Source organism: Verticillium dahliae, genomic scaffold (genome assembly GCF_000150675.1).
Source record: "Verticillium dahliae VdLs.17 supercont1.6 genomic scaffold, whole genome shotgun sequence".
In the NCBI taxonomy this organism is placed as follows: domain Eukaryota; kingdom Fungi; phylum Ascomycota; class Sordariomycetes; order Glomerellales; family Plectosphaerellaceae; genus Verticillium; species Verticillium dahliae.
In genome coordinates this window covers 1,521,724-1,547,844 of record NW_009276926.1, presented here as the reverse complement: position 1 = coordinate 1,547,844, position 26,121 = coordinate 1,521,724, and the positions used below count along the sequence as shown (strand labels likewise).

At 56.4% G+C, this 26,121-nt stretch overlaps 8 protein-coding genes across 8 annotated transcripts; 3 read left to right on the top strand and 5 right to left on the bottom strand.

Moving 5' to 3' along the window:
* Positions 1–355: 355 nt before the first annotated feature.
* Positions 356–1,578, bottom strand: VDAG_04022 (endoglucanase-6B; the record flags this gene model as incomplete). The annotated part of the gene is made up of 2 exons (XM_009654106.1): positions 356–852; positions 906–1,578. 2 exons carry the CDS (start codon positions 1,576–1,578, stop codon positions 356–358), a joined length of 1,170 nt encoding a protein of 389 aa, XP_009652401.1.
* Positions 1,579–4,148: 2,570 nt separating this feature from the next.
* VDAG_04021 (uncharacterized protein) lies at positions 4,149–5,631 on the bottom strand (the record flags this gene model as incomplete). The annotated part of the gene is made up of 2 exons (XM_009654105.1): positions 4,149–5,544; positions 5,603–5,631. The coding sequence occupies 2 exons, from the start codon at positions 5,629–5,631 to the stop codon at positions 4,149–4,151; spliced, it is 1,425 nt and encodes a 474-aa protein (XP_009652400.1).
* A 3,646-nt stretch (positions 5,632–9,277) lies between these two features.
* On the top strand, positions 9,278–10,408 carry VDAG_04020 (NADPH dehydrogenase; the record flags this gene model as incomplete). Its single annotated transcript, XM_009654104.1, has 1 exon — positions 9,278–10,408. One exon carries the CDS (start codon positions 9,278–9,280, stop codon positions 10,406–10,408), a length of 1,131 nt encoding a protein of 376 aa, XP_009652399.1.
* Positions 10,409–13,472: 3,064 nt separating this feature from the next.
* On the top strand, positions 13,473–14,178 carry VDAG_04019 (secretory phospholipase A2; the record flags this gene model as incomplete). Its single annotated transcript, XM_009654103.1, has 2 exons — positions 13,473–13,890; positions 13,962–14,178. Exons 1-2 carry the CDS (start codon positions 13,544–13,546, stop codon positions 14,176–14,178), a joined length of 564 nt encoding a protein of 187 aa, XP_009652398.1. The 5' UTR covers positions 13,473–13,543.
* A 1,881-nt stretch (positions 14,179–16,059) lies between these two features.
* On the top strand, positions 16,060–18,477 carry VDAG_04018 (uncharacterized protein; the record flags this gene model as incomplete). The annotated part of the gene is made up of 1 exon (XM_009654102.1): positions 16,060–18,477. One exon carries the CDS (start codon positions 16,060–16,062, stop codon positions 18,475–18,477), a length of 2,418 nt encoding a protein of 805 aa, XP_009652397.1.
* A 209-nt stretch (positions 18,478–18,686) lies between these two features.
* VDAG_04017 (endoglucanase-1) lies at positions 18,687–19,427 on the bottom strand (the record flags this gene model as incomplete). Its single annotated transcript, XM_009654101.1, has 1 exon — positions 18,687–19,427. The coding sequence occupies one exon, from the start codon at positions 19,425–19,427 to the stop codon at positions 18,687–18,689; it is 741 nt and encodes a 246-aa protein (XP_009652396.1).
* Positions 19,428–20,201: 774 nt separating this feature from the next.
* Positions 20,202–22,432, bottom strand: VDAG_04016 (carboxypeptidase Y). The gene is made up of 6 exons (XM_009654100.1): positions 22,152–22,432; positions 22,040–22,097; positions 21,860–21,988; positions 21,267–21,805; positions 20,938–21,193; positions 20,202–20,871 (listed from the first exon to the last, which is right to left on the bottom strand). The coding sequence occupies exons 2-6, from the start codon at positions 22,045–22,047 to the stop codon at positions 20,610–20,612; spliced, it is 1,194 nt and encodes a 397-aa protein (XP_009652395.1). The 5' UTR covers positions 22,048–22,097; positions 22,152–22,432; the 3' UTR covers positions 20,202–20,609.
* A 2,167-nt stretch (positions 22,433–24,599) lies between these two features.
* Positions 24,600–26,063, bottom strand: VDAG_04015 (uncharacterized protein; the record flags this gene model as incomplete). The annotated part of the gene is made up of 2 exons (XM_009654099.1): positions 24,600–25,764; positions 25,969–26,063. The coding sequence occupies 2 exons, from the start codon at positions 26,061–26,063 to the stop codon at positions 24,600–24,602; spliced, it is 1,260 nt and encodes a 419-aa protein (XP_009652394.1).
* Positions 26,064–26,121: the final 58 nt, after the last annotated feature.

Genomic DNA, 26,121 nt, shown 5'->3' with positions numbered 1-26,121 from the left:
CAGAGGCAGGATGATGCCCGTGACTTGGAGCTCGAGATGGCGGCGGAGCTTTGTCGAGCTTCGGCCGCGGGATGATGCAATTGGTTAGGCCCTGCGCCATTTGGCATTTGCCGAGGCATCAACCCAATCAGAGAGCCTCGCTCTGCTGACTCACCAAGGATTAGGGTCGTATGGCGATAAGCGCACGAGGCAGTCACTGATAAGAGCAAGTCAAGTCGATGGCCTCATCTCTCTATGTCTCTCCTGTCTGCCTAAGTATCCTAGGTGCCTACTCAGTCCTACGCCGCGTGTACTCCAATTTCGGCTCTTCACCAAGGTTTCCTCTGTTTCATCCTCCAAACTTGCCAGGCCCTACCTACCACCACGGCTGCGTCGGCCTCTCGAGCGAATCCGCCGGCACGACATCAGGGTGCGCATTCTCGATCAACATGCGCATGTACTCGTTGAAGAAGGCTCCAGCGCGAGGCGCCCCCGGCTTGCCGCACTGGCCGTCACTCTCGCCCGGCGGCTTGACCCAGACGAGGCTGTCGACATACGGGCTGTCGACGTCGGACGTCGGTGTCGGGCCCAGACCCGAAGGCCACACGTTGCACCACTCACCCCACTCCTCACGCGCCCCCGGCCGGTGCACGCGGCTCTGGTCGATGATGAAGTTGGTCGGCAGACCCTCCTCCGCGAGCAGCGGCGCCAGCGATCGCGAGTAGTTGTTCTCGTCCCACGACGGGCTCCACTCCGTGTAGTCCTCGCGGACCTCGGCGTGGAACGGGTTGTAGTTGGAGACGTTGGTCGTGTACCCGCGGATCTTGGTGCCACTGCCCGCGAGGCGCACAATCTTGGCGACTTGTTTGGCCGCTGTTCTCTTTGTCAGCCTGTGAGAACCTGGACAAGAGACGAGCATCACTTACTGAGGACCAGGTTATCGGGCCAGCCAAGCCAGCCACCGTGGGAGACGTCAAGGTAGAGGTTGACATTGGGCAGCTGGAGCTTCTTCAGAGCATAGGCGATGCCCTCCTCCTGGATTGGCTTGGCGACGGCACAGGCCTCAATGCCTTGGTTCGTCACCATGTTGCCGATCGCGTCAGGCTCGATGACGACGGCAAAGGTCAAGTCCGAGGCACGGCTCAGCCTTTCGGCCCATGCGTTGACGTACTCGTCTCTGTAACGCCGAAGACCGTCTTGTCCCGTCAGCTCACCGGCGCTCTCGCCAGCACTGCAGTCGCGGTTCGGCAGGTTGTACAGGACGAGGCCGACAATCTGCTCGACGCCGCCCTGGTTCTGCTCTGCGCGGGCTGCCGAGATGGCCACGTCGAGAGCACCGAGCCCGCCGATGCTGGGCGCCCAGACAAACGTGCCGCCGTTGTCCTGGACGTAGCGTACTTTCAGCGCATTTTCGGTGTCATTGGCCTCGATGAAGGTGTCGAACGTCTCCTCGAGCTGCGCCGCATAGGCGCGGCTGATGAAGAGCTTGCGGCCTTCGAACGGGTTGTCCGAGGTGTCGCGAGCGGCAGGGCGAGACAGCGCCGGAGACGCGAGGACGCCCCCCAAGTAGAGCGCCGTCAGAATGGCGACTGAGCGCATCTTGATCGCTTGCGCTGGGTGAGTGACTGTAATTGGTGTGGCGACTGGAGTACAGGATGACTCGCTTTGAGCAACTGATGGCCAGGACCCTACTTATGCTTCTCGAGCTATTACACGCCAACCTGATCCAACAGACTGTTGATTTCGAATGCTGATATTGCCTTTTCAGGCTCGGAGCCAAACATGGTGTCGTACAGTCCGGATCCTTCAGATAGCCGAGCATCGCCCAGTCCCGAATGGACCTTTCGGCCTTCTGTCACTGGCAGGGTAAATGAATAAGCTGGGAGATAGATAGACCTCCCGAACCACTTTTGGCTGGCACTGGTACGGAATCAAAGTGGCCGCACGTAGGCCGCTGGGCGAACACCACATAGCTGTCATGTTGTTGAGTCGCAATAAATTGCCAGGTGTCACAGTACGGCAGCGTGGCCCGTCGAAGCCACCGTTCCCATGGCGCCAAGACTTGGTATGAGGATGCAGTGTGCCAAGGCCCTCCGCGCAGTATCTCCTCACGCATGTTGGAGCACCGCAACGTGGTCAATTCCGGCGAGCTGCAACGTCGATCAGTCTGCCGCCATCTTGCAGGCTTCCGATCCGCAGGGCGACCAGCGGAGCTTTATCAAAACTGGTATTACCACTGCGATCTACGCCTGACAGTTCAAATAATTGCTTTGTATATAACATGATTCCACTATACACATTTCGCCGCTCGCCCACCGACCTTGAATGGTTCCCCGTAACAAGTCGATTCTTGACCTGCCTCCATCGGCTCCTTCCCGGACGTGCTCCACTTCGCCGGACGGCAGTCTTCCGGAGTGTGAAAAGGGAAGCTTACGTGCTGCACTTGGCAAAATGGCTGCTACTTGGCATGCCGCTGTAGACACTCCGCAACATATCATCTGCAACAAGCAACGGTGGGATTCAGGAGGCGCGGAACAGCCAAGACGGTGTCGAAACCGACACTCCGCGAGGACGCGGTCGATGCAATATCGACGACTGCGTGATGCCGTCATTGATTTGATCACGAACTGTCATGCACTTCTGACGAATCTTGTGTTTGATCGGCAATGGGGCGGCTTTGAATATGATGCCTAAGGTCGAGAGTTCAGAGCGCTGCTTGAGATATTGCTGCTCGATAACATGGCCATCTTGCGATGATGACGTCTCCTATGGTCCTTTCCTGACACGGCTTCGTAATTATGTTTGTATATGGCCCTGAATATCCGGTACATCGAAGGTGACTGAAGCCCCACCACGCAGGATAGTCACGATTCTTCTAACTGATGAAAACAGAGACCTCTGACCCTCCAGGCACATATCTCTCGTTTCTGCGCACGCGGCAAGAGCACTCTGCAAACCTTACAGCTTAGGAAGCACAAAAACTGATAGACTCCGTCTTTGGTAGTTACGGTGGTACACTCGGGAATCATTACTCAATGATCGGCCAAAGTGAGGCACTGCAACTGCCTCAAAGGCTATCTTGTCGCATGTTGGGCTAGTGCTGGAGAGCTACTTCATGCACTTGACGAGAAATCCCGACCGAGGCGAAGAACCAAAACGACCCTCTACAATCATATCGACCAGAACGACCAGACGTGTGATAGGTGAGTCTCGAGTAAGCAATGCACATTCGCCATATGGCGGCTTTCTCCCTGACTCTCTTACGCCGCAAGACGCATCAATTGTCCCGCCTCAAAGTATCCTTCGAAACCAAGATTGAACATGTATACACTTGGCTTCCGGTATCTTCCACACATCGGCTCAAAAGAAAGAAGAAGCATAATCGGGAGGCTATCCCAAGAATAGCTTGCCCCTCACCCCTCCCTCCCTTACACCCGCCCCTCCTATTCTTAGTCTCCCCCCAAACCGGGCTCCACGACGATCCGGTCAGTGCCCCCGTTTCACAGCCTGCCGTGATCTGCACCAGGTCCGTCTCGAAATCTGGCCCGTCACCACCCCAGCACCCTTACACAAGCGCCAAGCGCGCTGGCCACTCCGGCACTTGACATTCAGAATCACAGACCAGGACGCGGCAAGGTCGTCAAGTACCCCCTGTGCATTGCTAACTGTACGGGAATTGTCTACGCTACGCGACTGCGGTTGTCTGGTGCCGTACCGAAATTTCTGCCATACTCCCCTCCGTATGTTGGATATCGCAACTCCGAAAAAGCTGTAATACCCACAGATGGGAGTTCTCCAGGGTGAACCCTTGTGCTTTATTTTCCTCCTCCTCCTCCTCCCCCACATTAAGAGGCGCACCCAATCGGTGGTAACGAGTGAATGTGTGTTGCTGCGTGACCGTCGATGAGCCAGGAGCGACGCGACACTGCCTGACCGCGGGAATCCGTCAGACGAAACGTTGGTCGGCGCGCAAGACGGTAAATGCAGTCCTCGGAGCCCTCAGCCGCCGCCCTGGTAATCTACTGTCCGGCACTGCCGAATTGCGCAGTAAAGACTGTCTGCAAGCTCATCTCGTGGAGCCGCGGGGATTTTATGACGTGACTGCTGAAAAGAAGAGGACCGATCGCTTGCTCGTCAAACGCGTGAGACCGGCTCAGCGCTTGTCAATTTCATCGTCCGAGATATCGGCCATCAGAGTCTCTCTGCGCCACGGGCAAACCGCCTTGGCCGGGCATGTACGAACTATTGTCGTTTCTGTTGTTGTTGTTGTAGTCGTCCTCGCCATCGTAGCCTTGGTCGCCTCGCTGCTGAGGGAGCGGAGGCAGCTTCTGGAAGCCCTTCTCGTTGTAGTAGCCCATTTGCTCCATGTCGTTTTCGTCTCTTCCATAAGCTTCAATGATGGTCTGGTTGTTGGCACGGGGCGCTCGGGCGGTCTGGGGTATGGCGAGAGGAGCCGGTGCGGCGACAGGGGCGGGTGGAGGAGCGGCAGCTTCAACATCGGCCTTCTTGGAGCTGTTCTTCTTGAAAATGAAGATTCCAATAGCAACGAGGATGCCAATGAGGGCTAGGGTTCCGAAGGTGATACCCACAGCGATGCCACGATCCGAGTCGCCTCCGGTGTTGGCAGGGGCAATTACGGGTGCGGCATCAGCAGAGCCAGTAGGCATAGGGGCAACCTCCTCGCGAGCGATCGAAGTAAGTCCAGGAATTCCAGCAAGGGGGGGCTGGACCGCTGAGGGCAGTGCGGCACTTGGTTGTGACGGATTGGGCAGTGAGGCACTAGCTGCCGGCAAGGGCAGGACTGGCTGCGGCTGTTGGGGAGGTTGCTGAGGTTGCTGAGGCTGCTGAGGTTGCTGAACCTGGGGAGGAGGTTGGACAGGCTGGACAGGCTGGACAGGTTGGACAGGCTGGACAGGGGCCGGAGGCTGCGCTTGGGGAGGAGGTTGAACTGGGACGGGAGGCTGGACGGGAGCTGGAGCCTGCGGGACCGTGGTCGGAATGGCACCAACAGGAGGAATCGTGTTCATGCTTCCAGGTAGCGGCCTCTCAGCGTTAGAGGGCGGGCGTCGGCCGGCATCGGGGTTCACAGGAGCCGGCTGTTGGGGAGGCGGCACGTTGCCCGTTTGCACGGGGTTGCCCGGGAGCGTGGTTGTGAAAGGGAGTGCGCCAGGGATCTGACCAACAGGTTGCGGTCCGAGCTGTGGAGCGGCGCCGTTTGTTGGGAATCCTGGGGGCGGCAAAGGTGCTGGCTGAAGTTGCTCGTTTCCCGAATCGGCACCATCGTCGGAACTGTCCACCTGAGCGACAGGAGGAGGGGCAACACCGGGGGGCACAGCACCGGGAGGGGGCACGGGTCCGGGAGGCAGCGGTTGAGCAGCCTCGTTTCCAGAGTCTGAGTCTGAGTCGGCAGCGCCGGGGACACCAGGGACGGCAATGTCGCTGTTTGATTCGGAGCCAGGTACCGTGGGAACTGGTTGAGGAGGCGGCGCCTGGCGGCGTGCTAGGTTGTGTCGAGGTCGTCCGACGAACTTGGGAGTGTTCCTCCTACTCCTCCTCTGGCTGCGTCTGTGGTGTTAGTCATAAAGTCCAAGAAAGTTCCATATGTACGCATGGAGAGACTAACCGGAGGACGTTGTACGTTGCTCCGTCCATGGTGGATGAGAGTTGTAGGCGAGAAATGATCGCTGAGTTGTCTTGTAGCTGAATCCTCTTGCGTCCCAAGCACGACACCTCTTGTAGGTCCGGCACTCCCTCTGTGACCGAGTGCAAGAAAAGAAAAAGGAGATAAATCAACCAGTGGTATTGATGAATCGAGTCAGCAGCTCAGCTGTTGGCTTAAGGTAAGTGTGAGTCTAGGACACCACCAAGAATCGAAAGACCGGAAAACAGGCGCCGACAAGAAAGGAAATTCTACCAAGCAGCGTGGTAAAAGCACAAATGAAAAAGAACAGGAAGATCAAAGACGCAAGGAGATGCGGACGAAGAGAGGCCGGCACTGAGCGGTGCCTATGTATGAGTATGGGCTGTGACCTCCATGTTCTCCTCCGCAACCTCAGTTGCCACGGGCAGTACAGCCTGGATGAGACAGCGACTATGGCCCACTGTTCCAGTTGTGACTGAACTTCCAAAATTGGGCTCTGGCGGGGACAAAACCCCGTCCCGAGGGGTCCTTGACGAGACGTTGTTTCAGGGACCCATTTGGTGAAGGGCCCTCTGGGAGATAGCAGAGCCCACCAAAGAAGCGCCCGTCGTCACGGCGGTGTCCTCCCCCTTACCGATCAGCTCGGACCTTGGTGCGGCGCCAGGAAGATGCATGCGCCAAGGGTGTATGCTTCTGCACTGACGCCCCGGGAATGGCACTTCTTGAAACGTGTGGTGCCTGGCGAATCACAATGAGATCGCACTTGCGCTCGGATTGCCATTGGACATGGAAATGGATTTCCGCCGGGATCCCAGGACAGTGAAGTCTGGCCGTCATGATCTTCCTCGCTTCCTGTCCTTTCTCGCCTTGTTGGCTTCTTGAGTCCAGCATGCTGGGAATGGGTAGTTGACCAGCCCCGCGCTGCGGAGGCGCTAGCTTCATCGCCAATGTGCCTAACCATTCCGTGCTGTGGCATGAGCCCGTTTTGTTTGGTCGTCCAGCTGCATCAACTGTCACGGAATAACGACCCAGATATGTCGACCCGTCAAGCCCTACAGTCGCGCCGTGACAGGCGAAGGATCTTCCGCTGAACGACAGATACTTCCGTTGGTCCCAACATCGACTGGTAGCTTGAGCTTTCAATGCGAAGCAGCCGGGGAATATTATGGGTGGCGTTCTGATATCCCGATCGTCGGAAAAGCAAGATCGTGGCTCGTGTGATGGAGTGCATGGTTCATTGACATTGGCATTGCCAGGGATATATCGCCGCTTGACGATAGGACCTGAACAGCCCGCATCGAAGGGCGATCGCTTTTGCTGGTTGGTTGGTGTCGCGACCCTACCTCTCTCCTTGGCTGCCGGTAACCCTGGCTTGCCTGGTTGTGGTCGTGACTGGTGCGGGAGGTGCTCAAGCTGATGCAGACAGAAGCAGCGTCGCTCCACCTGCTTCGAGGCCAGGTGCCGCGGCGACCTTGGGTGACGTTATTTCTGGGTTGCGACCCAGCTCTTTTTTTGGTGTCCAGGGTCACGTAATGCGTAATCAGGGGAGCCAGGGTTTCCGATACTTGATCGCCTCGCCGTACTATCAATATACCCTTGGCGTCTCGGAGGCGGTCATCATTTGGGTCCTCAAGGCTTTTTATCGCTCCGACCGAACCTATTGGCGGGCCTGCATGTGGTGACAGCCATTGCTTCTGGAAGCATGTTTGGCCATCGAGCTGGCGAGCGCGTGCTGTCTCGTCAAAGGCGCGGGTCGCTGTCCTTGACGGTCAAATGTGTAGGATAAAAAAGATGAGAACTCTCGTGACTCTCTGGTTGAACTCGATCAAAGCCGTAGCCGGAAATAGATTGTTGATGCTCGAGTTGTCGCTTGTCTTTGATGGATCGTGTTTATGATGCATCCAGAGCATTCGGAGGAGGGATTCGTGGACATGGTCGCTGGAAGGAGTTGAGCGGGGACCACCATTTGCTGGCCTGTCTTGCCTGTGTTCTTTCGCGAAGTGGGGTCGGGGCAGGAGGAAGCTGCGACGGAGCAACTTGTCACACCTTGGAACCTGCCCTGTCAACGCCAACCACCTGTCGTGCAACGCCTTACCTTGAACCTGCGCCACAGCTTCGTAGCACTCCCAAAACAAAACAGAGGACAAGGTTTGAGCTTGTGAAATTAAGAACCTCGCATCAAGTCAATGATTGGATTTTCTTCTTGCCTCAGCAGTCAATTCATCATGGTCAGCTGAAACTTGACCGGCCGGTTTGTACTCTGACGTGGTACCTGGGCGCCAGCTATCTTCACCTTTGGACATCTCCAGGGCAAGCCCATCGACTTTGCCTGCTCTAGTCCTGGAGACCTACATTCTGAACTGCCTCTGATGTTCTAGCCACCATAACAGGCCTCCTAGCATGAGCCCCCGAACAATAGCGAGGATGTTCCTGTGAAGTGACTAATCGACCTCGGAGGTGGCATCCGCGAGATCTTAGAATGGCCGATAGCACCCCCAAAATCATCATATCGTACTCGTAGCATCACGGCATAGTCGGAACACCAGGCCAGCTCATCGACTACGACATCATGTTGTTCCTTAGTAGATAGCATTGCTCGACAAGGGATGCTGTGAATCAAGCAGGAAACACCAACGAAGCTTTACCACATCCCTCATTAGGAGGGAGCCAAGCCGCCCAGGTCAGAGAGGCTAGTTTAGTTTCTTGCTCTCTGCCCATCTTCCCACCACCCCTGCTGTGTCCGTCCCCCACGTCTCTCTGCCCCGCAACAAAATCCGGGGGAGGGGTAAAGGTCTGCCTGCTTCAGAATACCTCATGTAGTAGAGGAAAGAATGCCGGTCCCCAAATTCGAGATCTCGACGGGTACCCAGTTTTCTATATGGTTAAGCTTGGCGGCTGACTCACTGAAGCTTATATAAACGTGCTCTGATGGGAAGCATTCAGTCGGATGAGATATATGTTCTCTACTGCCTGGTGTTAACGAGTCCCCCAAACCTCTTGTGGGGATTTAAGGAGTCATACATCGTATAATACTTGGGATACGTCAACAGAGAAATGAATCAAATAGCCAAGTCGGTAACCTCTGCCAAAGACCAACTATCCCATTGAGAGCCCCCATAATCTCTGCACCTCGAAACATCTTCAAAGACTGCCGATCCTAACGCAGACAGCACGCGACCACATGGGCATTGTCTGAACTCAAGATCGCAGGTGCCAAAAAACGCATTCCTAAATCAGTTACTTCCGCAAGTCACTTTCCACGAAGAGTTCTACGATAAGTGAAATGATGCTCAGCATGTGCATTACAGCACGCTAGATGCCCCCCCTGCGACCGCTTTCAGGCTGTCCGCTTGCGGATCTGGACCTGAGTAAGGTGTTAGCTCCGTACAGTTGCAAGATGCACAGCACACGCCACGTGTTGTGTGGAGGGGATTGAGAGAGATTACAAAGCAGTCAGTAGCTCAACCGAGGTATATTATAAATCTAGATCAATTACGCCATTGAGCGAACATGCTAGAGATACTGCGTGATCATCACCTCGCAATACTTGAAGCCTTTAACGGCCGTCACCGGTTTCTGTAAACCAAATCATAACAGCACTTCCTCTACGTTTTCTTTCAATTAGCACGCCATCAGTTTCACACCCCGACGCATAAAATGAGCACTCCAAGGTCCCGTCTTTTCGAGCCTGTCAGGCTCGGCACCATCGATTTGAAGCACAGGATCGTCCTCGCTCCTTTGACTAGATACCGGAATGGCGATGACCACGCCGCCCTGCCTTTCATGCAGCGCTACTACGCGGACCGTGCCTCTGTTCCCGGAACACTAGTCATCTCGGAAGCTACTGGCATCGCTCAAGGCCAAGAAGGCCAGCGCTTCCTTCCCAGCTTCGTCACGGATGCACAGGTTGCCGCCTGGAAGAGCATCATCGAGGGCGTGCACGCCAAGGGCTCCTTCTGGTTCCAGCAGCTCTGGGATCAAGGCCGCGCCGCTGATCCGTCCTACGTCGCCGAACGCGGTGGCCGATACCGTTCCAGCAGCGCTGTTCCCCTGGACGGCCGGGAACAGGCCCCCGAGGAGATGAGCGAGGAGGACATCCAGAAGGTCATCCAGGACTACGTCGCGACCGCCAAGCGCGTGATTGCTGCCGGTGGCGACGGTGTGGAAGTTCACGGCGCCCACGGCTATTTGATTGACCAGTTCCTGTCAGATGTCGTCAACAAGCGGACCGACAAGTGGGGAGGCTCTGTCGAGAACCGCGCTCGCCTTGTTGTCGAGGTCGTCAAGGCCGTCTCGGAAGCAATTGGCACCCAGCGTGTCGGTCTCCGCTTGTCGCCATACGCCAGCTTCCAGGGCGCCATCAAGTCTGACACCAAGGAGCTCAACCTGCACATCGTGAAACAGCTCAAGGCGCTCGACGGAGCTCTTGCATACATTTCCCTCGTCGAGGCCCGCGGCGATCCGGCTACTTTGATGCTCAACAATCCAGAGGACGAGACCAAGACGCTAGACTTTATTCTCGAGGAGTGGGACAACCGATCTCCTGTGATTGTTGCCGGTGGCTATACCCCTGAGTCGGCTCAGCAGGCTGTTGACGGCCACTATAAGAAGTGGGATGTGCTCGTCGCTTTCGGCCGTCACTTCCTCGCCAACCCGGATCTGGTGTACCGGGTCGAGAACGGGATACAACTGAACGAGTACAATAGGAACACGTTTTACTTGAACAAGACAGAGGAGGGGTACAACGACTACCCCTTCAGCCCTGAGTTCCTCAAGGCATCAGCATAATCATTTTACAACTAGAAATAGACAATATCCGTTAGAAAATCTCATTTTTCTGAGTGCTCTTGAGTCGCAACCATCCAGTGAAAAGCGTGCATGTGACTGATCTGCAGCTACAAAGAGACTTCCAATAGTAGGCATTTCGATACCCCTTGATCTCGATTTGTAACTTACGTGGCATGTATATCCTTCCACCAACTACCCCAGCCTTGAGAAATAAACATCTGTCATCTCATGTCAATCTTCCATTCAAATATAAGAAGGCTCCAAAAAGGGGGCTGCAATCAAGGCTTGTCTCTAGGGCTGTTGTGAGCGGAAGTCTTCGTGTAGATTGAAAGGATTGGACGAAAACTGAGTAACAAAGACATGTTACTATCAGTCTTCTGCAGAGAATTGAGTAACACTTCAACTTTATACATTGACGTGCTGCGTAGAAACACTCACGCAACACCGGTCATGGAGGCTTGAGACTTGGTGTGGTCCTCACCAGAGTAACAACCGCAATTGTGAACACTGCTTTAGGGTTCGGCAGCACATATCACAATAGTACTTGGGCGAGAGTCCAAACTGATCGAATAAACGCCCCGTCAGCTTTCAGTTCGGACACCAATCCAACAGCTCGCCGCAGACTCTGAACGAGGTCGGATCTTAAGTAAGAGGCGGATTTTGGGCTGTCAATCTCCTCGAGTATTCGCACCAAGAGGCTCGACGAGATCTGAGCTACCTTGCACATCGAATGCGGCACCAAGACTTCTTGCCTACACCCATGATATATATTTTGGGCGACAAAGGCAGACTCATGAGGCGTCGGGTCATAATGTCATTACCGGCCCTTTCAATGAAGAGTAGCATCTGCCGCAGAGAACTCTGATTTTGTGTACCTATATCCAGGTCAGCAGTTCAGATTCGACAGTGGCAGGTCGAGGCGATGCGACAGAACCGATCTGTGTGAGCGGTGCCCTGCCAGCGAGACAGGGGCTCAGAATTACGGCTACATGAAGGGTGGGTATATGGGGACCACCGCCAGCTGTTCTGTGATCTCAACCCCAAGGGGCTGAATATCGAAGATTTAAACAGCTTACACAGGCCAATGTAAAGACAGTACCACTCTCTCGTGAAGGGGGAATCAAATAATTGGAGATTTTTTGAGGGCCCAGCCCAACATTTCGTGAGGCATTGTAAAGCACGAATAAGACAATCCCGAGTGCTAGTGCTCTCTATCGGGAGTTTCGTCCGTGACCCCAGACGCACAATACGGTTAACCTGGCCTTTCGGCAAAGCCCAAGTTCAAGACGCGGGCGTTGTCATCGCTTGGACAACTGCGAGTTAGTGCAGTCGTGTGGGAAAGACCCCAACGCGGCAAGTATTGGCCGCTCGGTATTAAATCAACCCACAACAAATTTGGACCAGGGCCGCCGCGGAGTTGCTGTCACGGGACTATGATGGCAACATAATCTAAATGGCAGCATGCTGCCAGCTGAAGTGAGCAAGCCAGGGATCATTCTGGGGTCGGAGACACGGAGGTGCCTGAAGGTCAACATATCGCGGGGAAGCGCAAATTTGGAAATGGTCAAGGCTGCGTCTATGATGGATGAGGAAAGGGCTCTCCGAAGCCACGAGGGCTGGTCAGGAGTCGTGTCCAAGAGTAGTGGCTCTACGGCGGGGAAGCATGATCGTGACCTTGCAGGCGGAACAGCCACTGGAGTTTTCGGGAGATTGGTGATTGGAGAGACAGCAGTCTGGCTGAGAAGGTTGAAGCACAGCGCTTTCCACATAATCTTTCGACTTGCATGTGAAATACCCTACATGAGTCGTGTATCTGGCTCCATGAGCTATTGTGTTCTTTGTGTCCTCCAAAGTCTGTTTTTGTTGTTTCTTCAACAGGCGACTCTCCCTACATCCGGGAGAAACCCCATCACCCCCCCTGCTTGTTATCGGGGACCGGCCCCGCTGTTCCAGGGCCCGGGGATAGTGGTGTTCAAGATGGATTTGGGTCGAAGCCCTCGGGCACGTTTCGTCATCGCTCGTGTCTCATTGGAAGCAGGGTGAAGTAAATTTCGACGTCAAGCATTGAGGGAATATGCCCAGCGCAACTCCAGCGCAACTCCAGCGCAACGTGCATCAGGGAGGATCTACGGATGCATGCGAAGTGTCTAAACAGGCCAAAAGATGACATGATATTGCACACGTGCTCTTTTGACTTTCACATGCCAACTGACTAGACACGTTAAAGTTGAAGCTCACGATGCTACCCACACCTCCCAGGCACATACAGACACGGGCAACCACCAGATATCATCACACATCATCACATCGCATACAGGTTGAAGCGGCAGCCCAAGCCGCTTACATCAACTTTTGACAAGTCCGGTGTGCCGACGGGCAGGACTTCTCAATCCAGCCACGCGTAGAGTGCCCAATTCCGGCAATTTCAATGGCACATCACGCGGAGGTCACCGCTCAACGGTCCCAGCCTTCCCCCACGATGCGAACGACGAGCTTGCTTTTGTTCCACGCGCCCAGCTGAACCCCGCCAACCTTGGTTGTGCTCGGTGATCATGCCAATACGAGGTCTAGCTGGTATCCGCCCCCAGGGGCCACCCACGGAGCTCACTGCCCAATGCCGACACGCCTCCGCCCGGTAGTTTTGGCTTCCCCGCATCTCGGCGGCGAGCCTTTGGGCTACGAGTGGACTTGGTTGGCGAGGACACACCTTCCGTATGGCGCCTAGAAACAACGTTCATCTCTTCTTGGCCAGGTTTCTGGGCGGGTCAGAAGCGCGCGGTGGCCGTTGAAGAGGGGGGGGTTGCGATTCGAGGTCTCGAGCCAATTACGCCTAGCTCAACAACATCGTGGCTGGCCGGCTGGAGGCGGTGCGGATTGATCATTGCCTTTTTGGGCCACTTCTATGGCCACGGGACGATCGTGAGTAGCTTGCTTGGCGGAGCATCATCATCTGAATAGATGGCCATGTCCGCCATGCCGTGCAGGGTAGAGAAGTATAAAGATGAGAGAACATCCTGCTGATCATATTTGCTCCTTCTGGTTCCTCAGCTTCAGTTGCAGTGAGCAGTTTGAAGTCCCAGCCCCTGCTCCTCCTCCTCCTTCTCCCCGTCCAGTCTTTGGGATTTTCCTCTCATCATGAAGTTCAACGCAATTCTCCTGGCCCTCGTGCCTGCCGCCCTGGCTCTGCCCACCACCGACGAGGCGCAGACCCCCAAGCTCGCCGCGCGCCAGAGCATCACGGCCGTCACCGACAGCCTGTCCTTCTCCCTGACGCTGCCTCAGTTCACCACGCGCCGCAACAACCGCAACCCCGCCAACCTCGACTGGAGCTCCGACGGCTGCACAACGTCTCCTGACAACCCATTCGGATTCCCCTTTGTGCCGGCCTGCCACCGCCACGACTTTGGCTACCACAACTTCCGCGCCCAGACCCGCTTCACCGAGAGCAACAAGCTCCGCATCGACAACCAGTTCAGGACCGAGTAAGTTCACTTGTACTTGCCCATCACGCGTGACTCGCTGCTTACACGGCCTTTTCCACCTCGCCCCCCAGTCTGAGGTTCCAGTGCCAGTCTTCGAGCGTGCGCGGCGTGTGCAACGCCCTGGCGGACGTCTACTACTCTGCCGTCCGGGCGTTCGGCGGTGACGACGCCACCCCCGGCAAGAGGGACGAGCACTCGGAACTCGTCGCCATCTACGACGAGAAGGTCGCCATCTACGATAAGCTCGTTGCAGAGGCCCAGGCCAAGGGTCAGCTGTGGACCGTCTAGGAGAGAGAGAGAAGAGGCGGGGCCTCCCGATTCGGAGATGAAGGAGGGGCAGTGGACTGAAATGTTTCACGACTTGATGAAGCGGCCATGTTAGCTGTGTACTCTTTTTCTTTGTCCCTTTTAAAAAATGGGCCTTTTGGTATTTTTGTTGGGAATCGAGTATCATGACTGGCATGCCAGCTATTTTTCGGCTTGATTTCGCTTTCGCTCTCTTTCTCGGCGTGACGTGCTGGATGAGGATATATCATGAGTCGTGAAGTGGATTGGTGGATGGAGCTTGTGCGGTGAGAGCCCACTCAGCTAATTGTCCCGAAAATTGCTGTACTATGCGGATGTGCAGGCCATGCCGCCGGGTATTTTCTTTGGGGTCTCTGTAACGAGAAAAAGTTGTCATGTTGAGCAGTCTTGCGGTGCTGTTTCGCCCTGCCACAGCAATTCTGTCGCATGCGTAACGGTTGCAGGATGAGTGTAAGGGGAAACCGGGTCTCGTGCTTTTCTTTTGCCGTGTGTTTTATGCCATAGCACCTGTCAGATGAGCCATGCTTGACGTGTTTGGGTTACTTTGGCCCAGAAGTCATTCGCAAGTTGCCAGGCTCTCTGGTCCTTGGCCCAGCTAGATGGCCATCGGAGATACGTGGCACACAAACCATTTCATCGTTCAGGGCGATGAGTCGCGCGCTGAGCATGGCTAGCCAAAGTCCCTTGTTCAGAAAACGTGGCCCAGATCGCACGGCCGCAAGAGTCACCCGGCAAGCCATCTCAAGTATGGTCCGGGTCCGGGCTGGGGAAGCACGGCAAGCACCCCGAACATGGCTGGGTCGGGCTACAGGCCGCTGGCCATAGCTTTGGAGCCCGCTCGCCTGCGCCTGTGCAACGTGTCGCTGTTGGGGCGTCCCAAGGTTTGGGGCGCTTGACGGCGCTTGGCTGGTTGCCCCATTCCGGCACAGCTGGATGTGCCCACTGTCAGCTTCGTCAACGGCGTCTGACCACAGGCTGTCAGATGGTGAGGTGTCGATGAGAACCGGATAAGCTTAAGTACGCAGGAAGTTGCAGACCCTGGATATGGGTCTTTGACGATGCTTTCTTTCGATCCTCCATTGCTGATGACAGGATCTGGACTTTTCATTGCTGAATATGCAAAGACCTGTCGAGATACATCATCCTATGCGTCTTGCAAGATGATCAAGGTATCTCACCTTCTGTACAGATAGGACGTCTTGATCTGAAGCACACAACAGCCGGCATCGCAAGTTCCGGGGAAGCACAGCCTCTCCCACGTACAGGTGTCAAGCCTTAAATAGACGCTAAAATCTCATCCGCCTGCAGCGTCTCTGGCCCCCTGCAGATTCAAGGTGGGATGGCAGCAGCCAATCGTTCCTAGCCTTTCGTACCCCGATTGGCCCCCAACGCCCTGGAGCCCCCCCCTGAAGAGGCCCCCTAACAAGGGAACGCCCTAGAGCGCGCCATGGCACCCGGGCTTCTTATCTGGGCGTCGATTCTAATCTTAGCCCCTCGTGAGGCTGCACACCACAACACCAAGACCGACACGCCTCCTTGGCTCCTTTCTCCCACAACGACCCCTCCTTGGCTCCTTTCTCCCAAGACGACGCCTTGCCCTCCTAGCCACTCGCCCTCCATCCACCAACAATCATCCAGATCCAGATCCAGCCGCTGGACGCTAAAAGCTTACAGGTTCCCGCCACAATGGAGAGCTCTTTGACATCCGACCATCTCACTCTTGCGAGCTTCTTTCAGCTCTGCCTGCCACTGCACCTGGAGCACTTCAGACAACCCACGACAGCTTGATCCATCCATCCCCAGCTGCATCCCAATCACCAGATCCATCATATTCAACATCGCCATAGAGCCCGCTGCGTCACCATGAGGACATCCCTCAACACGGCCAATACTGTCCCGCGGCGTGGTAGCAGCGCCGTGCAGGACTCGCTCTCTCACGATGACATCCTCTTCCCCAAAGTCTTCGAAGACGCCTGGGGCTCTGACAACTCTACCGACAGACGCTCCGATCTCGAGCGCGCGCGCATCTTTCTCCTGCGCTTCGTGAAAATGTCTCCTGACACGAGGATCAACGCTGAAGTCCAGGCCATTGTCATGGACCACAACAACGCGACGATACCTGCCATTGCCAGCGCCATCCAGATGCGCCTCTTTGGCAACAGCCATGCCAGTTTTGCGACGACACCACTGATGCAGTGTGTTCGCTTCATGCTCATCAAGGCCCGTGTTCCCAGCATGGTCTTCTCCGAAAAGACCAAGACCATCATGGACTTCTTCTTCGACCCGTCCCTCGCCCGCAACCTCGATCCCTCACCTGCGAATCCCGTCGTCTACCGATACCCCGCTGCGCGACTCAAGGTCGCCATCGTCGGCGGCGGACCCACAGCTCTTGCTTCTGCCATCTCCCTCGCCGAAAAGGGCGCCGGCAACGTCGAGGTGCACATGTATGAGCGCCGCTGGGTGCAATGTACCGCCCCCGATGGCCGCTCCTACGTCGATTATCCCCCCACCGCCAAGCGTCGCGACCAGGTCGTCACGTTACAGGAATCTGTCACGACGCTGATGAGCAAGGCATCCCAGCAGGCCCTCTTTCAAGGTCGTCCTGAGCCCGTCTGGCCCGGCTCCGCCAACATTCAGATCCGCAAGGTCGAGGACCGCCTGCTGCAGCGGTGTCATGCGCCCGAGTTTGAAGGCCTCATCCATCTGCATCCCGAGGGGCTCTTGCGCGAGGACCTGCCCAGGATCGGCGACTTTCATGTCCTGCTGGGCGCAGACGGCGCTGCGTCGTGGGTCCGCAAGGACTACTTCCACGGCTACGAGAACGAGCGCGGCCGCAGCTATGCGCTGGGTCTCGCGTTTGACCGCCCGGCCGGCCTGCCCTGGTCCCAACCCCTCAATGTCTTTCTGACCCTTGGTCAGACCCGCTACCTCCTGAATGCCAGTGACTTTGACGGCCGTGGCTACCTCAACATGCAGCTGACAGAGGAGGAGTGGGACAAGATGGTCTCGGTTGACGGCAAATTCGTCACTTTTGGTAATCCCGGCTGCTTGAGACGGCCAGACGGCTCGGTGCCCAAAGGCTTCAAAGAAAGTCAGGTCTTTGCACCTTCTGAAGACCGGGAGAGTCCACTTTGGAAGTCAATCGAGGATGGCCTCAAACTGTTTGGCTTCAAAGAGAGCGAGGTCATCAATGTTGTCCGTATCCCCATTGTCGTGCAGGCCGTCAGAGAGGGCGTCCAGCTTCTTCCTCCTGCCGACTCGATGCTCATCAACCGGCCCCACGCCCTCGTGGCTGTTGCGGGGGATGCCGCCATGACCGTCCACTTCTGGCCTGGCCGTGGCCTCAATAGCGGCATCAAGTCCGGCATCGCCCTTGGCGACGAGATTGTTCACGCCCTCAACAGCGGCCGCTTCATCGGTCTGCCCCTCGACGCCATGAAAGAGTACAACGATTTCATCATGAAGCTCCAGGGTCGCGAGCACGACAAGCGCAGCATTCCCATCCTCAACCAGTCTGGCTCTCCCGAGATGCTCGGCTGGCTGCTGAGCAAGGCCCATACCGTACCCGACGAGGTGGCCATCGAGTGGCTCATCGGCGCCATGACCCAGATTGCCGACCGCCTGGAGCAGAGGTCCGACTGGGCGTTCCCGCCAGTGGCCAACGTCGAACCGCAGCTGCGCATCGTGCTGCGACAGCTCCACTCGGTGACGCTGCGTGAGATGGCCGTCAGCTTCCCCTGGCCGACGCGCGAGATGGGTGGCGCCGAGGTCCTGCCCATCCGGTCCATGAAGCCCGAGGAGAAGCAAAAGTGGCTGCAGCAGCTCTGGGGTCTGCTGAGCGCCGAGAAGGTCAGAGAGACAGGGCACAAGCGCGTCTCGTCGCGGGACAACTCGGCCCTCAAGTCGCCGTCGGCCTCGCGGTTCGAGGCGCCGCGCAATCCTGCATCAAAGGTGCCTCGCGCCCCATCGCCGTCGCCGCAATTCCTCGCTCCTGAACCCCAAGGGGCGGCGCCGCAGCGCACCGAGTCCCAGCTAAGGCGGAGCAATGCCGTGGGTAGGAGCCGCAGCAATTCTCGTGCCGTCTCGCCGGGACCCGCAGAGACGAGTCTCATGGTGCCAGGTGCTGGTGTCGAGTATCCGCTGCCCCTGAGACCGCGGTCGCCATCGGCAGGAGGCGATGTCAACCTGGGAAGGCTGCTGAGTGTGAGCAAGAGGCCTGGGAAGGGCGTTTTGTCAGATGCTATGTCGTTGGCATTATTCCGAGTGGACGGGTCTGATTAGATGTGCATCAACGTGGCTATGATCACATTGAGGGGCGAAAAAAAGTACAAATCAGGTCTTCACTGGGTCGGGGAACATTCGGACGAAAGCACATATCATTTTGTACAATCATAATCTCATACTATCCAGCATTCCGTCTTCAAGTGCTACGTCTACGGCACGAGGTCCATCACGTCGATCCACACCTTCTCTTCCCGAGCTGAGACGTTTCAAGAAACAGAAACCTGGTACGAGCTGGTCGTGAAGACGGCGTTGGACCCCGTGAACGGCTCCGTGCCAGCGCCGACGCTCTGCAGGATCTGGGTCTTCGGCAGGCCGTGGTTGGCCGCGAGGTAGTTGACAAAGGCGTACAGGTCAGCGTTGAAGCTGCGAATGTTGGAGGGCGCGACGAAGCTGAAGACGTTCATCTGGCTGTGGCTGCCCTGGTACAGCCTCCAGGTGGTGCCGGCAATGGTGGGGTTGGCAATGGTGCTGCCGGTGGCGCTGATGGGGCCGGCGCCGCCGAGGGAGCCGAGCCAGATCATGATCTCGTAGGCCGGCGCGCTGTCGGCCGTGTTGCCGGTGAAGAGGTCGTAGGCGACGTTGGCGACGAGGCTCGAGCCCGTGTAGGACCAGGACCACGACGACGGGATCGACGACACCTGGCTCAGCGGCCGCTTGGTAATGGCCAGCAGGGCGTTGGGGTACGACTTTACGTTGTTCTGGCCGCCGGCCCAGCTCCACGACGTCGACCACGACACGGCGTTGCCCGACAGGCCCGAGAGCGTCGTGCACTGCTGGCCCGACGTCGCGGAGCCCTTGCCCCAGAGGTTGTTGTACACCGTGTACGGCCCCGCGACGGCGCTGCCCCAGTCGTCGCAGAAGGTCGAGGACTGGCGGGCGCTCAGGGGCGAGGTCAGGGGCGAGGCCAGCACGGCGAGGGGCAGGGCGAGGAGGGCTGCGACCTTCATGGTGGCTATCTGCGGGTGATCTTGGAACGAGGCCGAAGCAAAGTGAAGAGGGAGGAGAACAACGCTGGATTGGGTATCTGACTCGAGTGCCTGCTTCTCTTGGTAGTAGATGGTGAGTCTTTCTGGTGGACGATCTGGTCTTCTTATATGCTCCATGGATTCGATGGTAAGGCGTCTTCACTCCATGCCCAGGCGTCTTAGACGTCGTCATCGCGCAAAGGTGGCCGGTGTCCCATCGCCGCACGCAATCCGCAACACCGAGGAAGGATATCATCTGATTCCTTGCCTCGCATCAGGCCCCGCCCATCCACGATATTTCCGCACAAATCACCGCCACGCGTCTATTCCCACGCGTCGAGAGCACGACGATCACATCCCATCCCGTCGCCTGACACGAGTCCGCTGTACCCCGGACTGAGCCGACCCCTGCCCAGATCGACAACTACCGAGCCGCTCGTGGGGTAGTCCCGGCCAAGAGATGCCGCAGTTGTCGTAGTGGTCGTCCGGGGGGGCGCGGGGTGTGGAGGCGGCGATTGGCGGAACAGACAAGAGATCGTCGGTATTGACTGCCGGGTAGGTGAGATTGTCAGGGACGGAGGGCCTGGTTCCGTTTTTAGGGTAGACTGTGGGTTCTAAGTTTTCTTTAAACTGGAGGAAACATGGCATGGAAAAAGATCGAGTCAGTGAATCTACGATGACTGAGGGGTAGGATGATGAGAATGTGCATGTTGGGATGGCTAACGGTATAAGCGACGGGTCGACGTCACTCCTGACCGGCAGCGGGTAGATAATCTATACTAGGTACTCTGGCGCCAAACATCCGCTCCTGAAGGCTCCCACAAAGGATTTGGAATATCCGCCTGGCAGAGACATACCGGCTGGGAGGTTTGGGATTGGCGGTCCGAATGATAGTGTCGTTCTGTACATATAGCTTACGTCAACGGTGATATCAATGATGCTGCTTGGACAATATCGTGGGATGTCAAAAAGCCACACAGTTGCGTGCGCTGCCCGCAACTCCCTCTGAAAATGCTATGATCCGCTAAAGATTTACTCAATCAGCGGCACATCTGATGGAGTCTCATCAGACATTCTCATGCAAGATGATAATACGGAGGGTGCCTGGCCTTGGACTCCTGGTCGCACGCGTATGACACGCTCGCAAAATGCAACCATGACAGTTCAGGGCCGTATCCATGCCCTGACAATGGCGCCGACTGCTTCGGGCTGATCCCAGGGGGCCATGTGGCCAGCTTCGTCCACCAGAAACAGACTGAGGCGATTATCGCCCTTCCATTTCCCTCCCTTCTTCCCTTTATCAGCGAGTCCCTCCCGCGCTATTTCGCCGTCGGCATAGTGCCAATCCTTGAATGCCTGTTGCCTGTACCAAGCTTGGCGAGCCCAGGGTTGTTCATCCAGCATCCTGATCTGCCCGGGCGAATTTCTACAGGATATACCAAGTTAGACGTCGGTCTTGGAAAGGTCACGACCGGCGGCGACTTTGACTCACATGATCATGTCCTCATTGCCATTGATGAAGAGAACGCGAATATTTGTTTCGTCAAGAAGCCACGTCAGTTCCCGCGTAGTCGGCAGGAAAAGATGGCCGTCATCTTCCCACCTCTGGTTGGCGTCCATGTCAATGAGTGAGAAGGACTTTCCAGGGTACCCAAGTCTCTCTAGAACCCAAGGCTTATTCAGAAACTCCCTTGTTGGTCCGCCCTGCAGGTCAGAGCAGAGTGGAGGCGTTTCGCATGTCAGTCGGCCTGAGACAGCGTTAACACGAGTACTACTTATCATGCCACGAGGAAAGCACTTGAGTACTAGAAATGGACTGACCATCATAAGGATTCCAACCTCCGGACTTTACGTTGTTCCAGAAATATTTGGCCACCGTGTCGTTGCAGTGCGACGTGGCCAGAGTGCAAACCTCGACATCATAGGTATCGCGGCAGAGCGCTCCCTTCTTCTCGCAGCTCGGAACACCAGCGACCATGGATTCGCACTCTTCGGGGTCGAGAAGGGGCTTACGACCATCACCACGCCAGTCAAGACAGAGATAATCGTAAAAGCCAGCCGCACTTCTGGAGTCATCGATGTACCCATCAACAATAATTGCTGTGGCGATATTGAGCGGAATGGCCTTGCTTTGAATGGCTCGTTCTCGCTGCTGCTGGATGATGTACTGCGTGTATCCAGTAACATAATGGCCTCCCATTGACTCACCGGCGATGTGCCAAGTCTTGTCGGCTGTGTCAGGAAAGACACGGGATGTAAAAACCGAGAGAAAGGCGTAGAGATCGCGACCTCCCTGTTCCAGTGTGACTGCCATCAGATCTCGGTCACTGATTTCCGAGAACCCCACGCCCACTGGCTGGCTGGTTTTGGTCAGCGGAGAGGTTTCGAATTCCGTTGCATAAGATGCTACTCACTCAATGAAAAGCACGTTGGCCTTGTCCGTCCAGGAGAATGGCCGCTTCGATGTAGAATTACCATCTAGGTTCACTTGACAAGGTCCACTATCTTTGAGGATGCCCAATTCGCCGGTTGCGCCAGGGCCCCTAGAATAATCAGATGGAAAGAATACTCGCCCACACAGCGTAATGACCTACCCGCTCATCCACAACAGTACTGGGTCCGTCTGTGGGTGGCTACGGCTTTCGAAATACCCTTCGTTAGAGGATCAGCAAGGGCGCCTTCAACGAGCCGTTATCGAGCACTGACAGAAGGACAAGCTCTTGTCGTTTGTGATTGGGACCAAACCAGTCCAGTGTCGCGACCCGGCATCGCAAAGGACGTCGGTCTGTTCGCGTAGATTGAAAGTCGGTAGATTGGCAACGAGAGGCTTCTGACTTGAGGCACAGAAACCAAGTGCAAAGAGGCTCGTCGCCTGCAGGGCGAAGACTGTAAGGTCTAAACGTGACCGCATGTTGTGACTTTGCGGCAGATGTGACGTTGAGCAGTTGTTTCCAGAATGACGCTCACCAACTCATCCGATCTGGTTCACTAAAAAATCATCCACCTGCTTATGATAAGGAGTCTAGTGGCGCCCTACTTTCAATGGTATTGAGAATCAACAGTGCCGTATACCCGAGGCTCGTACGCGCCGCGTGGCACGAATAACCTAAAACGGACATGTGGACCACTTACACCACATCTGGTCAACCACTAGATCTTCAGAATCGAAGGCTCCTGAATTTGTGGTCATTACGGCTACCTCTTTAACGGATACCCGGCGACCAACGCGATGAAGTTCAGCACTATATTGAGTGCGCCCAACTGTCCGGTTGCCAATGCTGCAGTGTCATTTAAGCCTGTCGCTGAGAAGAAGGGTTACCAGCCTTCAGTATCCGACTTGCCAACGACGCCTCCAGCGTCTGTAACAGCTTTACCCCAGGCACGGCTGGGTTTCTGGCCACAGATGACGGCCACACCGCGACATTCTTCTAGCTCCATCAGAGCAAACACGGGCCTGCAAAGGTCTCATTCTCTGGATGACCGCGTACGTCGAATTGCCACGCGAACAACGTTGCTTGCTCACACACGCTGTAGAGGCCCGGGGGAGGATATGATTCAGCTAGGCCCATGCTGGATCGCTGCAGAACGGTGCACAGTGAACAACCCCTTAAGCTGGAACGATCGAGCCAACCTACTCTTCGTTGAGTAAGTCTACGAGATGCAGGTGCGCAGTGAAGCCCCGGTAACACAACTAACGTCACTAACCACCTCAGTCAATCAGCAGGTGATTGATTCATTCTCTCGTCTCGACGAAATTTTTGATGGCCTCTCAAGATCCTCGCAGCCGATGAACCGCTTCCTGCGTCAATCTTTTATTGGCTACCCGGAGTTCGTTGGGCGAGATTTCTACATCGCTGGGAGTCATATGGCGGTTCCTGGGTTCCCGCGCTGGCAGTTGACATTCTTCGTGCGCAAGATGAACCAGCAAGAGACTTCAGCTCCAGCATCGACTTTGCAGAACAGATGCCACTCATCAATCCGTCAGCACCTCAGTCGGGCGACTACCACCAACCTAAAGGGCAACATGATCATCAATGGTCTGGTTCGACAATCTGTCCAAAATTCAGCCGTAATTGAAGCAGCCTGGTATGGGGCAGCAGGGGCTTTCTCGAGTGAGAGATGTCATGAATTTGCTCCTCTTTCTCCATGGTGCAAACAGAATCTGCCAGTGTGTGAGACGAAGGATTGGCTCACCAAAGGGTGTCTCTACGCGCAGAAAAAGTGCGGAGGTCTCACTAGTGTAGTCCTCGGCGAACTCACCGCAATCCTTTCGACTGGCGCAGGGAGGGCAAAGAAGACCCTGCGCTATGCTACCGAGAGACCAGTCTCTTTGGCGATTTCCTCAACAGGTCTTCTGTGAATCAGGCATTGGACTTTCCTGAAAACTTAGCCTTTGAAGCAATGTCCTGCGACGTTTTCGAGCAGTGGCAATCAGTAGGCGATCTTTGGAAGGCAAGCCACGGGTACGTGGAAGATTTTTCAAGCAGAGTAAGTGCTTCACCTAGACCGTTAACCACCAGTGTCACCACGAATACTACTACTAAGAGTGTGCGAGCTCTCATCTACATCAGCGACAAGGATTGATTCTGCCAAACTGTCAGTACACGAAGACGCCCTAGAACCTTAGGCAGCATCTGCAAAATGGTTAGTAAAGCAACAATTGCAGAAGAAGCTGGCGGGATCTCTTTTCTTGAGAAACTAAGAAGGGCGAAGAAGCCATCAGATATAATGAACCCGGCGAATCTTGGAGGTGAAGATAATTGGTTCAAGCTTGTCTACGGGAGGGAAAGTTCTCGGTTCTGTTCTATGTCTTCCGAACCCCAGATGGTAAGGCCTTCCCTAGCCTGCCAAACCCAGGAGTGAGAGCTCACGCAATGACCCATCTTCACAGTTCCCTCGTGCACTTGGCTACCAAATAAGCCCTGTAGACGCTTGCGCTGCTTCACACATATCCGCCACCTGAAAGCCAGATATTGAGATCATAATTCATGCCCAATACGCCGTCTACGCCCTCGAATGCCACCCCACCACTGGATTGCTAACCTTTCCCCATCTCAGGCAGCCCGTGGCGTCGCCACTTCATTCAAATGATCAATCAACGGCTGCAAGAACCCCGTGGCAAGGGCCCTCGGCAACAGCTCGTAAACGACCCTGTCACCCCCCAAACCAGCACGCCCGCGGCCTCCCATCATTATAAGCTCTCCCGTCAAACTGCGGATCGAACTTGGTGCCGGCCAGGTGGCGCCCGAAACAACCGGCGCAGACCCACACGCCCGGCATGTCGGGATGGCTGTACCACGTCGCGGGGAAGGCGTAGGTCATGGGCGCCGCGAGGCACGCCGTCGTGTCCGTCTCGGGCGCGTCGTCCATGATCGGGACGAGGGGCAGCTTCGGAGGCACGGCGGGTGGGCTCAGCGGGAGGATGTCAACGGGCGGTGAAGGCTCGGCGTAGTCGTCCGGGTAGTGCGTGATTTTCAGGGACAGGCGACGGTGATCGAGGCTGTCGATGGAGGGGTCGGAGCCGTTCCAGCCTGCGGAGGAGATTTCGAGCTCGGAGAGAAGCTCATCAATGTCGTCTACCAGCTCGTCGCGCTCGAGAGGAGGTTCGAGCGCGGGCGCGGGCGAGGGTGAGGATTCGCCGCCATCAAGCTCTGATGGAGCGAGGGACCAGCGCGGCGACGGCGCTCTCGGGGCCGCGGTCGCGGGAGGTTCGGCCGGCGGTGAGGGCATCGTTGAGCACCGCGACGATGGCGCGCACGATACAGGTCTCGCGGGTGTCTCATTTGGCGGCGAAGGCGGTGCGAAGCTGACTGGGCTTGCGAATATGGACTCGGGACTCACACAAGACACAGAGCGAGGCCTCTCTCGCGGAGCGGGCGGCGACAGTGAAGGAGACGGCGGCACGTAGCTGTGGTACGTCGTCGGTCCAGGGCTCATGTACGACATCGGCCTCGGTCTTGGCGCGCTGGTCTCTCTCAGTGGTGGTGACGAAGTGTACGGCCTTGGCGGCAGTGCTGGCCGTACGACTTCGGCGCTGACCGGCCTACCCCGCAATGTCTGCGATGTGTCCATGCTGTTGTTGGAGCTCACAGGGGCACCGGCAGGGACAGACTGCCGGCGCTGGTTGCCGTGCGCCCATTGCAAGGGCGAAGTGTCCCACTGCTCAGGGCCGGCTGGGCGATAGGGCATGTAGGACACTGGGCGCGGCGGGAGGAGCGGTGGTGATGGGAGGCCGGTCTGATCGGGTCGTTTTGGGCTCCGCGGTGGGAGGGCTGGTGGTGTGCGGGGATTATACCACATGGCCGAGGATGCAAATGGTCTGCTCAGAGAACAAGCTGTTGGTGAGGCAGATACCGAGGATGTGTGCTCACAGGCAATGCGCCAACATTCGGCGCCTTTGAGGAGATGTTCGTAGAATTGGTGAAGCCGGTGAGGATTCTCCGAGTGGCTTGAGATCCGTCTCGTGACAAGGCATATTCGACTGCCGGACTAGATGCGGCATCCTCCAGTGGGCGTTGGGTACAATGAATCAGGGCTGAGAGCACCAAGCCAAGCGCCAGGCGAGGGCGTCTTCAGCCTCACGCCGCCGGCTGAGATGAGACGAGACATGGCGCCCATTTTCTTGTCTGGATCGCGACGGAATGAATCGCCATAGTTATGTATGTCTGTCATTTCA

Excerpts from the sequence above, each read along its gene's own strand:
- VDAG_04016 (XM_009654100.1), bottom strand. Across the intron at positions 21,806-21,859 it reads GCCAACGTGCTTTTCATTGA|CCAGCCAGTGGGCGTGGGGT; the intron begins GTGAGTAGCATC and ends GACCAAAACCAG. Across the intron at positions 21,194-21,266 it reads AGGTTGGAATCCTTATGATG|GCCGACTGACATGCGAAACG; the intron begins GTCAGTCCATTT and ends ACGCTGTCTCAG.